We start from the raw sequence: 13647 nt of genomic DNA, 5'->3' as shown, positions 1-13647 counted from the left end.
TAAGGAGGCCATTCGGCCCATCGAGTCTGCACCGGCCCTTGGAAAGAGCACCCTACTTAAGGCCACACCGCCACCCTATCCAGTAACCCCACTTAACCATTGGCCACTGAGGGGCAATTTAGCACGGCCAATCCACCTAACCTGCACATCTTTAGACTGTGGGAGGAAACCGGAGCACCCGGAGGAAACCTACGCAGACACTGGGAGGAAGTGCAAACTCCACACAGACAGTCACCTGAGGCCGGAATTGAACCCGGGTCCCTGACGCAGTGAGGCAGCAGTGCTAACCACTGTCCTATTGAGCCGCTCCCAAGACGAGGGTTGGCTGAAGCTTTTTTTTAAAATTCATTGGCCAACATTTATTTGCCCTTGAAATGGAGTCATGTGTACTCGAGGCCAGATAAGGAAGACAGATCCCCTTCCCGAAAGGATATTAGTGAATCAGAAGGATTTTTAGGATGTCATCATTAGACTTTTAATTACAGATTGTTCTTATTGAATTCCAATTTTGCCATCTACTGTGATGCAATTGGAACCTGGGTCCCCAGAGTATTACTTGGGGGCTTTATGCCACCACCTCCCTCTGCTTGTTAGGGAGATTGGTAGCAAGCAAAAAAACATCGAGATTGGAGCTATCACTTTCCAAATTTTCTGCAAATGTTTTAAAACTTACTGAAAATAATATTGAACTGCGCCCTTAGGCTGTTGGCTTGTCAGCTTAAGTGGCCTTTCAACCAATATAGGAAACTAGTTTGCTCTTAGTTTACACAACGTAACCTAAGCAGGTATTTAAAAAAAAAAACACCTCCAGCCAGTCTAGGCCTGCTGTTCACTAGCCTATCCTATGCAGTTATTCCACATAGCATCCACACCACAACAACAACCACAACCAAGTTACATTGCTGGTGCTCAAATAAGTGTACTGAAGTTTCTTTCTGGCCAGTTCTGATTTTGTAATGACTTTCATCACATGAGGCAACCCAAACTCTCTGGTTGAGTCTTTAAACAACTGAGAATCATAGAATTTACAGTGCAGAAGGAGGCCATCGAGTCGGCCCTTGGAAAGAGCACACTATTTAAGCCCACCCTATCCCAGTAACCCCAACAAAATGTTTTGGACACCAAGGGCAATTTAGCATGGCCAATCCACCTAACCTGCACATCTTTGGACATCTAGGAAACCGGAGCACCCGGAAGCAACCCACGCAGACACGGGGAGACGTGCAGACTCCACACAGAGACCCAAGCCGGGAATCGAACCTGGGACTGTGAAGCAACAGTGCTAACTTCATTATTTATTTCACTCTCTTGTCCCCCCTCCTGTCTCTTGCTTTGATCCCCAGGTCTTATAGTTGAAAGTGTTTTTTTTTTTAATTCGTTCATGGGACTTGGTTGTTGTAGGTTGAGCCAGCATTTTGTGCCCATCCTTAATTACCCTTGAGGAGGCAGTTAAGATTCAACCATATTGCTGTGGGTTTGGAGTCACATGTAGGCCAGACCAGGTAAGGCAAGGACAGCAGATTTCCTTCCCTAAAGGGGATTAGTGTATTTGATGGGCTTTTGATCATTGGCAATTATTTCATGGTCAAGATTTTCACTGAATTCAAATTTCACCAGCTGGAGTGGTGTGATTTGAACCTGGATCCTCAGACCATTACTCTGGGTCTCTGGTTTCCTAGTCCAGTGACAATACCACTATGCTACTGCCTCCCTATGAAGAATGAATGACCAGTCTACAATTATTACATCGCATTAGGATGAAAGGACTTCTTCTTAAGAAAAAAACAGCAAATTTTGATAACTGCTGTTCACTTCCTGGTATTTCAAAAAGAGATGTGACTTAGGCGAACTGCTGTGATCAAAAGTTACGTTCAAAGCACTTGCCCTGCCAGAATCCTCTCCTTCCATTTAAGGGTTTATGCCATTTGGTCATCATTTTCACCAGGTGAAGCTGTTGATGATTTGGATGTGAAGACCAAATGTAATATTTCCAATATCTCGGATGATAAAAGCTAGGCGAGAATGTGTTGTGAGGAAGATGTAAAGTGGCAAACGTGACCGATGGAATATAATGTGGAAACGTGAGGTAATCCATTATGGTAGAAGGAACAGATGTGCAGAGTATTTCTTAAATGGTAAGAAATTAGAAAGTATATGTACAAAAGGATCTGGGTGTCCTTGTCAGTAAGTCACTTAGGTTAACTTGCAGGTGCAGTGGGCTATGAGGAAGGCTAATGGAATATTAGCCTTTATCATCAGAGGATTTGATGGAATAGTGATGTAGGAGTAGTGACGTCTTGCTTCAATTCTAAAGAGTTTAGTTAGACCGCACCTTTAAAAGCAATTTAAATTTTCAGACTGAAGTGAAAGAACAGCCAAACTTTTCTCGCCCATCCTGTCAGTGCCACCTAATCGCATTTTAGAGCATTTGGGCTGTCGCTCTGCATGTGAGGATAGAATTTAAATAGAAAAATGTTGACATTCCACAATTATAAAACTAGCTTTTCAGGTCCATGGCATTTATTTGGGGGGGGGGGGGGGGGGGGGGGGGGAACACGTTAACTCATTGCCTACAGTGTAAGAATAGAATAATGCTAACATTGTGGGTTCAACTCTTTCTTCTCCCCCCCGCCCCCCCCCCCCCCCCCCCCCCCCCCCGGCCATCTGCTGTGGTCTGTGGGTCTACCTCCTACCTTCACCCATAGTGATATGTGGCATAAGCACGATTAGCAACCCCGGGATGACGAGGGCACCACATTGAGGAGAGTTTAGCAGTAATTGCGAGGTTAGTCTGCCATTAAAACCAAGTTGCAATTTATTTAACAAGGAGTAACTTTTTCGAGGGTTCTTGCAGCGAAGCCAATAGCTTAAGGATTGAAGTTTTCATTAATTTCTCAGTGGTGCACCCGCTGCAGAAGTTATCTGGCGCATGTTCTGAAGTTGATGTCCGGTTAAGTGGAGCAATGCGGGCCGTTCAGGTGGCACAGTAGCACAGTGGTTAGCACTGTTGCTCCACAGCACCGGGGTTCCAGGTTCGACTCCTGGCTTGGGTCACTGTTTCTGCGGAGTCTGCACGTTCTCCCTGTGTCTGCGTGGGTTTCCTCCGGGTGCTCCGGTTTCCTCCCACAAGTGCCGAAAGACGTGCTGTTAGGTGAATTGGACATTCTGAATTCTCCCTCTGTGTACCTGAACAGGTGCTTGAATGTGGCGGTTAGGATATTTTCACAGTAACTTCATTGCAGTGTTAATGTAAGCCTACTTGTGACAATAAAGATTATTATTGTTCCACTGTAAAATCAGGGCCCTTGTTGGCATTGCTTTGAGAAGATACCATAAAACATAGAACAGTACAGCACAGAACAGGCCCTTCGGCCCTCAATGTTGTGCCGAGCCATGATCACCCTACTCAAACCCACGTATCAACCCTATACCCGTAACCCAACAACCCCCCCTTAACCTTACTTTTTTTAGGACACTACGGGCAATTTAGCATGGCCAATCCACCTAACCCGCACATCTTTGGACTGTGGGAGGAAACCGGAGCACCCGGAGGAAACCCACGCACACAGGGGGAGGACGTGCAGACTCCACACAGACAGTGACCCAGCCGGGAATCGAACCTGGGACCCTGGAGCTGTGAAGCATTTATGCTAACCCCCATGCTACCCTGCTGCCCTACCAGTGCATCAACATTTCTTCTGCGGCCTCAACTCTGTTAAGCCCTGCCTAGTTTTCTTTGTAGAAGAGGGGCCACGAGGAAAAACATTTTCACCCAGAGGGAGGTGATGGGCGTCTGGAATTCGCTGCCTAAATTGATGGTTGGGATTGAAACGTTCAACTCATTCAAATGGTACCTGGATCAACATCAGACGTGCTGTAACCTGCAAGGCTGTGGACCAGATGCTGGAAAATGGGATTATAATGAGTGGCTATATCGCTTCTCATCCTTTTGGTTAGGTTTAGCTCAGTTGGCTAGATAGCTGGTTTGTGATGCAGAACGAGGCCAGCAGCACAGGTTCAATTCCCATACCAGCTGAGAATTCTGAATTCTCCCTCGGTGTACTCGAACAGGCGCCTGAATGTGGCGACTGGGGGCTTTTCACAGTAACTTCATTGCAGTGTTAATGTAGCCATGATGTGGAGATGCCGGCGTTGGACTGGGGTGAGCACAGTAAGAAGTCTTACGACACCAGGTTAAAGTCCAACAGGTTTGTTTCAAACATGAGCTTTCGGAGCACTGCTCCTTCCTCGGGTGATTCATGCACTCACATGCATTCACCTGAGGAAGGAGCAGTGCTCCGAAAGCTCGTGTTTCAAACAAACCTGTTGGACTTTAACCTGGTGTTGGAAGACTTCTTACAGTGTTAATGTAAGCTGATTTGTGACAATAAAGATTATTAATAAACATTAATAATTAAATTAATAAAAATTAATAAAGTTCGGCGCAACATCGTGGGCCAAAGGGCCTGTTCTGTGCTGTATTTCTCTATATCTATATTATTAGATCAAGTGTCAGATCAAGCCAGAGATGCCTTTTCGTGTCAGTTTGGATCATGTACGTCCAATGTCCATCTTGTGGAGACCATCAATTAGCTTCAATTGGTTTTTGGAGCAAGCAATAAAATGGATTAAGAGTTTGCCTTGTCCACTCTGCGCATTGCCTTTGTGACTTTAAAGATGGGATTAAAAATGTTTTTTTTAAATTACTCCTTGTTGAATGAATAAAATGAGCGGCCAGTTTTTTTTTCCTTTGACCTTCACGTACATGATAGGCTGAATGGTCTCTTTACTGCACTGTAACTTTTCCATGATTCGAAAAGGAAGGTTGATGGTCCCCTCCCGCCCCATCCGGCATTAGATTTGGCATAAGAAAGTACTGGAGGGGAATGTTGCATTCCCACCCACCCAAACCTTGGAAGTTGTGGCAGCATTAACAATTCCCAATCAATCCCAAAGGGAAAATTTGCCTCATTTTTTTGATGCCTTTTTGCTATTCCACCCTGGTCATATTCTTCCATGGAATGTTGATCACTGTTCCCCTAGCAACGTTCGATACTTTTTAGGGCATGTGACTGGCTGGCCCCCTCTTGGTTGGTGGAGCCAACCTGTAACCCAAGTCCTGATTGGCGACGCGACGAAGTTGCAACACAGCCCAAGTTAATACCGGCAGGAGAGGAGCTCCAGGTGAATTTGGCTGGGACTTGCAATGGATCCGGACTGTCCTCAGTTTCAAGGTTGGTTATTTCACGGACCTGACCATCCTAAAACAATGTTTTAAAAAAAAAAGAAACTGTTAATCATGTAAAATGAAATACTTAATCCTGTTTTTTTTGTTAATTTTCTTTTTCAGTGTCTGGTAAGGCCAAACTTTGCAGGTAAACGTACGTTTTCGTGGGGCTCGCTCGGAACACCTTGATGGGGCGCTTGAGCTCAATTAGACCTGTAGTTTCTTTTTTTGCAACAACGCCGGAAATCCGAGGTTCAAAAATCCGCTAGGTTCCCAGCTACTCAAAAGCCTCTTCTGAAATGCTTTGTTGGGGGGTGGGGGAAGAGGATGAAGGAAGGTGAAAGTGTCGTTTGATGAAGTGGGAGAGAGGGAGTGAGGATGTGCAATAACTGTAGGACAGTTCATAAGAGAGAGGAGCAGAATTAGGCCATTCGGCCCATCGAGCCTGCTCTGCCATTCAATGGCTGATCTCATCCTGGACTCAACTCCAGCGTCCTGCCCGTTCTCCATAACCCTTCAACCCATTACCCATTAAAAATCTGTCCAACTCCTCATTAAATTTACTCACTGTCCCTGCATCCACTGCACTCTGTGGTAGCAAATGCCTCAGATTCACAACCCTTCAGGAGAAGTAGTTTCTCTTTAACTCTGTTTTAAATTTGCTGCCTCTTAATCTTAATTCTCGTTCTAGAATGACCCACATGGAGAAGCATCTGCTCCACGTCTCCTTTATCCATACCATTTATCATCATGTCGGCCTCAATTTGATTTCCCATCATTCTTCTAACCTCTATAGAGATGTCTAGACATTTGAAGCAGAAACTGAAATGACAAGGGTGGAATATACAAGGGTCGGTCTGCATTTGGAAATAGGCGTGAAGTTCTTAAGGCCAGAAATAAGGTGGAGGTGGTTGGTGGTGATCATAAAGGGAAACTGCCCAGGAACCCCGATATCGAGGAGCAAAATGGGGGCCACTGCTGTAAAGGGTTAACATCAGTAGCACCTGATAGTAATGTAATGATGATGTAGCATCACCTGCTTGAATAACCTCCTGAGGAGAGCCTAATATGTATTTGTAGCTGTAAACCAAGAATAATAGTTTCAACAAACTATAGTCTCAAGCAGCTTACTTGGGGGAATAGACGAGCCCCAAAGAATCTAGTCCAGACTCTAAATACATGATAAAACATGGTGGCAGCGGGCAGCGAGTAAAAGGCTTAGAGAATGTCCTAGAAGCAGCTATAGAACTGGCGATATGCTTAAATGAAGGACAAGGGACAGATTCAAACCACACACACAAAGGAGGAACACCTCTAGTGCAGCAGATGCAAGCTAAGAGATAGACCCAGAATCTGCACAACAGGAGCACTAACCAGAATCAACAACCAATGTCAATGACGGAGCAGCTTTTCCAGGGCTTGGTACAAACGTGGAATCCACACTCCCGCTCCCAGAATCATTCCAGAGTGCTGTAAGTTTGCAACTGGACCAGCACTGTGACAACTGGAAGAGGGGGTTTCCAGATCTAGAATTGCTTCTGGTCTGCACAGAAAAGAATAGAAAGGGTCAGGTCAATACCTTACTCTATGCAGTTGGAGCTATTGCCGATGACATAATAGTAAGATGGAGTCGATAAGACTTCAACCTCTTAAGTCCTGCAACCATTCAATTCATTTTTCTGTATTTTAGAAAAAAAAGAATTCTCAGGCAAATTTTAACCAGTGAAGCAAAGATCAGGTGAGAGCATGAAAACCAAATCAGATGCAAGAAGTGGAAGAACTCCAGCAAGAGAAAAAGCTTTCCTCTGAAACCTTCCTAAGTAAATAGAAAATAAGTCCTGGAGCATTGAACTTGTAGTGGATGGATGCTCCACAGAAGTTTTAAATTAGACACTGGTGCAGGGGTTTTTGTCCTATCTAATAAAGTATCATGGCTCAAGCACTTCATCCATCACATTTCAGGGTCCAGGTGGAACGTCAGTGAAGTCTTAGGCCAGAAATTGAAGTACGCAGATAGAAAAATGATTGAAGCTCCTATATGTCATCCAGAATCAAGAATCTTCTTTAAGAATCAGGAAGGCATATTTAAAATTAAAGCTCATATATAAAGTTGATGAAGCTGCTGATAAACATTACGGCAGTACATTCAGGAATGAATTTCCAAGATTATTTACACATTTAGGAAGACTGAGTACCATATTACCCTAACTGCTGATGCTCAATCAATTTGCCTCTTCACACTGGGGGGGGGGGGGGCAAGTCCCTCACCCTCTCTTGGGTACAGTCGAGGGTGAAATCAAGAACATGTTGCAGTGAAGAGTTATCACACCAGTAACCATGACAACAAAACTGTGTTCAGGAAAACACTGGCGAGGCCACAACTGGAGTATTGTGTGCAGTTCTGGTCACCACATTTCAGAAAGAGTGCAGAGGAGGTTTGCAAGAATGTTGCCAGAACTAGGTAAGTGTAGCCAAGAGGAGAGACTAGGTTGGGGTTATTATTTCCCTTGGAATAACGAAGGCTGAGGGGTGACTTAATCGAGGTGTACAAAATTATGAGGGGGAGAGATAGATTGGACAAAATAAAATTGTTTCCCTTGATGGAGAAATTTGAGGGGACATTTGAGGAAGAACCTTTTTACCCAGAGGGTAGTGGGTGTCTGGAATTTGCTGCCCGAATTTGTGGTGGAGGCAGAGACCCTAAAGACTTTTTAAAAAGTACCTGGATCTGCACCTTAGTGCTATAAGATACGGGGCTATGGACTGAGCGCAGGAAGGTGGAATTAGAAAGGGCACCTGGGTGTCCTCGGGCTGTCATGTACAAGATGGGCAGAATGGCCTCCTGTGCTATAACATCTCCATGATTCTCTGAATTGCCATGGTCACAAAGCAAAACAGCTCAATTATAATCTACCTGGATGTAACTTAACTAAGCAAACCAGTGGAACCCGATAGGTTCGGTGAATGAGAGCCTTGCTAAACAAGCCCACCATGCTCTATTCATCCAATTGGATTCAAAAAGTAGATTTTGGCACGTGAAATAATAATTAAATTACTTATAGGATTTATGCAGCCCATCTCACTCGATATTGTGATGCCAGACAATGATCCGCAATTTGCAAAAGAATTATTGCAAAATTTTGCAAAAGATTATGGATTAATTTGTGTGGCCAGCTCACCTTGTTATCCGCAGGCAAATGGAGAAGCTGAGGGAGGTGTGTGAACCATCAAAGTCTTAATGAAGAAAATTGAAGCTCTTAATTGGGCTCTCCTGGGTTACCAAACTTTTCTGCCGCAAAATTGTTTCTCACCATCAGAGTTGTTAACGGGACGGATTTTGCCGACACACCTGTCAACTCTGCAACAGAAAATAAACCCAAATGTTGCCCCGAATGACGTTGAGAGGGTGAAACGGCGTGAGGAAGGCCAGCACGGTAGCATTGTGGATAGCACAATCGCTTCACAGCTCCAGGGTCCCAGGTTCGATTCTGGCTTGGGTCACTATCTGTGCGGAGTCTGCACGTCCTCCCCGTGTGTGCGTGGGTTTCCTCCGGGTGCTCCGGTTTCCTCCCACAGTCCAAAGATGTGCAAGTTAGGTGGATTGGTCATGTTAAATTGCCCTTAGTGTCCAAAATTGCCCTTAGTGTTGTGTGGGGTTACTGGGTTATGGGGATAGGGTGGAGGTGTTAACCTTGGGTAGGGTGCTAGGTTTCCAGGAGCTGGTGCAGACTCGATGGGTCGAATGGCCTCCTTCTGCACTGTAAATTCTATGATCTATGAAACAAATAGGCTCGTAACTTTAACTTCAGGCGTAGGGCACAAAGCTTCTCAGCGCTGCAACCCTTGGGGAAAGTGGGAGGGTATGAGCCCAACAGAAAAAGGCATAATAATCCAGCTCCATAACCGAGTTCATATAGAATTGGGACAGATGGGCGGCAAGGTACGCAGTAGTTAACAGTGATGCCTCACGGCGCCGAGGACCTTGGTTCAATACTGGCCCTAGGTCACTGTCCGTGTGGAGTTTGCACATTCTCCCCGTGTCTGCGTGGGTCTCACCCCCACAACCCAAAGATGCGCAGTACAGGTGGATTGGTCATGCTAAATTGCCCCTTAATTGGAAATTTAAAAAAAGGATTGAGACAGACCGGGAACTATAGGGAGAAACGGCAGTGCCTAATACTCTTGGAAAGAAAGCCAATAAAACTTGGGCTTACTGATGGAGATAAAGAAGAAAAAATGAAAGCTCTACAGTCACCCAGGAGAAGAAGACTCACACCAACAGGGCGAGTGCAAAATGTCCTTGGCTTAGGAAAGAACAAGATTGGGCAAGACACATCAGGGAGCTAATCCTGTAAAGTCTGAGACATTGGTAGGGCTGTAGAGGAGGGTGTACATAATTGGGATAAAGCCTTGGGAGGAGATGTGGAGCAAAAGGTTAGCGTCATAAACCCGTAATGCCGACATAATGGTGATGATTGAGCACCAGAACTCCGGAGCAAGGAGACGTTCCAACCTCATGCAGAGTTATCCCAGTATGTATATGGTATCCGTAAATAAACGGTAATGGGTTAAACAAACTACAGCCCTGAGTAGCTTACTTTGGGAGAATAGACCGGCCTCAGTGAACTCCATCCCGAGTACATGACAAAACAACGATTAACATTTCTCCTCCCTGTATTACTGGGCGGCCAACGTGTCGATGGTGCGTAAGTGGGTGATGGAGGGGGAGGGGGCAGCATGGAAACGGATGGAGAGAGCGTCCTGTGGGGATACAAGCCTGGGGGCCCTGGTAACGGCGCCGTGGCCGCTCCCTCCCACGAGGTATACCACGAGTCCGGTGGTGGCGGCTACCCTCAAGATTTGGGGGCAGTGGAGGCGACATAGGGGAGAAGTGGGGGGCTCGATGGAGGCTCCGTTAAGGGGGAACCATAGGTTTGTCCCGGGGAACATGGATGGGGGATTTCGGGGATGGTATAGAGCGGGCATTAGACAGCTGAAGGACCTGTTTATCGACGGAAGGTTTGCGAGCCTGGGGGAGTTGGAAGAGAAATTTGGGCTCCCGCCGGGAAACATGTTTAGATATCTGCAGGTAAAGGCATTTGCTAGACGGCAGGTGGAGGGATTCCCTGCGCTCCCCGCGAAGGGGGTGAGTGACAGGGTGCTCTCGGGGGTCTGGGTCGGGGAGGGGAAGATATCCGATATCTACAAGCTTATGCAGGAGAAGGAAGAGGCGTCAGTAGAGGAGCTGAAAACGAAGTGGGAGGGGGAACTGGGGGAACAGATCGAAGACGGGACATGGGCTGATGCCCTGGAGAGGGTAAATTCTTCCTCCTCGTGTGCGCGGCTTAGCCTCATCCAATTCAAGGTGCTGCATAGGGCCCACATGACTGGGACGAGGATGAATAGGTTCTTTGGGGGTGAAGATAGGTGTGCCAGGTGCTCGGGGAGTCCAGCGAACCATGCCCATATGTTCTGGGCATGCCCGGCATTGGAGGAGTTCTGGAAGGGGGTGGCGAGGACGGTGTCAAGGGTGGTGGGATCCAGGGTCAAGCCAGGATGGGGACTCGCGATCTTTGAGGTTGGGGTAGAGCCAGGAGTGCAGGAGGCGAAAGAGGCCGGTGTGCTGGCCTTTGCGTCCCTAGTAGCCCGGCGAAGGATTTTGCTACAGTGGAAGGACGCAAGGCCCCCAAGCGTGGAGACCTGGATCAATGACATGGCGGGCTTTATTAAGCTTGAGAAGGTTAAATTCGCCCTGAGAGGATCGGTGCAAGGGTTCTTTAAACGGTGCAACCTTTCCTCGACTTTCTGGCTCAACGATAGGGTACTGGGACAGTAGCAGCAGCAACCCGGGGGGGGGGGGGGGGGGTGGGGGGCGGGGGGCGTTGATTATGTTAGCTTATTTATTTAAATTTGATTTATCTAATTTTAATTTATGGTTAAGTTCTCTTGTTTGGGGGGGGGGGGGTGGGGGAATGTGATACATGTGATGTTACGGTATGGGGGGAATTGTGGGTGTTATGGGGCTGTTAGTTGCATATTACTGCTTTTTGCTATACTTTTTGTTATATTTTCTGCAAAAAATTCCAATGAAAAAATTAAAAAAAAAAAAAAAAAACAAACATTTCTCCTCCCTGTATCAAGCATCGGCTTATCACATTGTGAAATCTCCTTAAGTAGGGGGAGAAGTGAGTAAAGACCCTGCATTGCTGTCAGGCAAAAGGACGAAACAACACCATATATTAGCCATGCTATTAATGATGCAGCAAGCTTCATGGACCATGTGGCCTCCTCGTGTTTCTTGTGTTCTTTCCGTTTCAATTGTTTTTTTTAAATTTTGGCAATTTAGCGTGACCAACACAGACACGGGGTGAATGTGCAAACTCCACACGGATAGTGACCTGGGGCAAGGATCGAACCTGGGTCCTCGGTGCTGTGAGGCAGCGATGCTAACCACTGTGCCACCGTTTTCCATTCCAATTGTGCTCACTCTTTAAGTATATCTAACTACTGCAAAAAAAATGGATATCTTACGATTTGCGAAAAATGGAAAGCTTAATTACGATCTGGGTAAGGCAGAACCATATAGAGTAAAACATGGGATCTGATGAATATTGGGTATGTTTTGTGAGAGTTTTCCTGAAGGCCTGCAAATTCAGAGAATTCCAGAATAATACAGTGCAGAAGAGGCCCTTCGGCCCATCGATGCTGCACCGATGCATGAAAAACACCTGACCTGCCCACTTTAAAAAAAAAAGTTAGAGTACCCAATTATTTTTTTTTCCAATTTAGGGGCAATTTAGCTTGGCCAATCCATCTAACCTTTGCATCTTTGGGTTGTGGGGGTGAAACCCATGCAGACATGGGGAGAATGTGTAAACTCCACGCAGACATGGGGAGAATGTGTAAACTACACACACACAGTGACCCAGGGCCGGGATTCGAACCCAGGTCCTCAGCACCGCAGTCCCATTGCTATCCACTGCGCCACATGCCACCCCTGACCTACCTACCTAATCCCATTCGCCAGCACATGGCCCGTAGCCTTGAATGTTATGACTTGCCAAATGCTCATCCAAGAACTTTTTAAAGGATGTGAGGCAACCCGCCTCTACCACTCTCCCACGCAGTGCATTCCGGACCATCACCACCCTCTAGGTAAAAATGCTTTTCCTCAAATCCCTCTTAAATCTCCTGCCCCTTGCCTTGAATTTATGTCCCCTCGTAACAGACCCTTCAACTAAGGGGAACAGCTGTTCCCTATCCACCCAGTCCATGCCCCTCATAATCTTGTACACCTCCATCGGATCGCCCCGATCGTCTTCTCTGCTCCAACAAAAACAACCCAAGCCTATCCAACCTCTCTACATAACTTAAGTGTTATCCTGGTTCAATCTCCGCTGCACCCCCTCCAGTGCAATCACATCTCTCCTATAATCTGGCGACCAGATTTGCACTCAGTACTCCAGCTGTGGCCTCCCCAACGTTCGATACAACTCCAACATGACCTCCCTGCTTTTGTAATCTATGCCACGCCTCGATTGGTAAAGGCAAGTGTTCCATGAGCCTTTTTCACCACCGTACTAACCTGCCCTTCTGCCTTCAGAGATCTATGGACAAACACTCCCAAGGCCCTTTGTTCCTCATTACTTCCTAATGTCATCGGATTCATTGAATACTTCCATTCATTGAATACTTCCTTGTCACAATACTCCTTCCAAAGTGTATCCACCTGGCCAGTCTTTGTGTCATCTGCACGCTTACTGATCCTACCCCCGCATAATCACCTATGTTGTTTAAATAAATAACAAACAATAGGGGACCCAGCACAGATCCCTGTGGTACATCACTAGACACTGGCTTCCAGTCACTAAAGCAGCCGTCTGTCATCGCCCTCTGTCTCCTACAGCAAAGCCAATTTTGAATCCACCTTATCAAGTTACCCTCTATCCCCTGTGTATTTGCCTTCTTTAGAAGTCTATCATGTCAAAGGCTTTGCTGAAATCCATGTAAACTACATCAGCTGCACTACCCTCATCTACACACCTGGTCACATGGTCAAAAACTTCAATCAAATTTGTTAGGCATGGCCTCCCTCTGACAAAGCCAAGCTGACTATTCCTGATCAAACCTTGCCTCTCCATATGGAGATAGAGTATCACCTTCAGAATTTTCTCCAATTGTGTCCCTACCACTGACATGAGACTCATTGGTCTGTATTCCCTGGCTTATCTCTACAACCTCTCTGAAATAGTGGGACCACATTAGCTCTTCCCCGGTCCTCTGGCATCTCCCCCATGGCCAGAGAGGAATTCTAAATTTGGGTCAGAGCCCCTGCAATCTCCTCCCTCGCCTCCCACAGCATCCTGGGACACATCCAGACCTGCAGATTTCTCCACTTTTAAGCCCGCCAACACCTCCAT

The 13647-nt window shown here is 46.4% G+C and overlaps 1 protein-coding gene across 2 annotated transcripts in view; it reads left to right on the top strand.

Moving 5' to 3' along the window:
- Window positions 1-5029: 5029 nt before the first annotated feature.
- Window positions 5030-13647, top strand: part of LOC119956513 (testis-expressed protein 33) — a 30573-nt gene continuing 21955 nt past the window's right edge. For both annotated transcript variants that reach the window (XM_038783798.1, XM_038783797.1), the window contains exons 1-2: window positions 5030-5234; window positions 5351-5356. In XM_038783798.1, the coding sequence (XP_038639726.1) occupies window positions 5207-5234; window positions 5351-5356 (34 nt within the window). In that variant the 5' untranslated portion in view covers window positions 5030-5206. The remainder of the gene's footprint in view (window positions 5235-5350; window positions 5357-13647) is intronic.

Source organism: Scyliorhinus canicula, chromosome 23, assembly GCF_902713615.1.
Source record: "Scyliorhinus canicula chromosome 23, sScyCan1.1, whole genome shotgun sequence".
Classification (NCBI taxonomy): domain Eukaryota; kingdom Metazoa; phylum Chordata; class Chondrichthyes; order Carcharhiniformes; family Scyliorhinidae; genus Scyliorhinus; species Scyliorhinus canicula.
The sequence above is the reverse complement of the archived record's forward strand: the minus strand, read 5'-3'. Positions and strand labels throughout refer to the sequence as shown.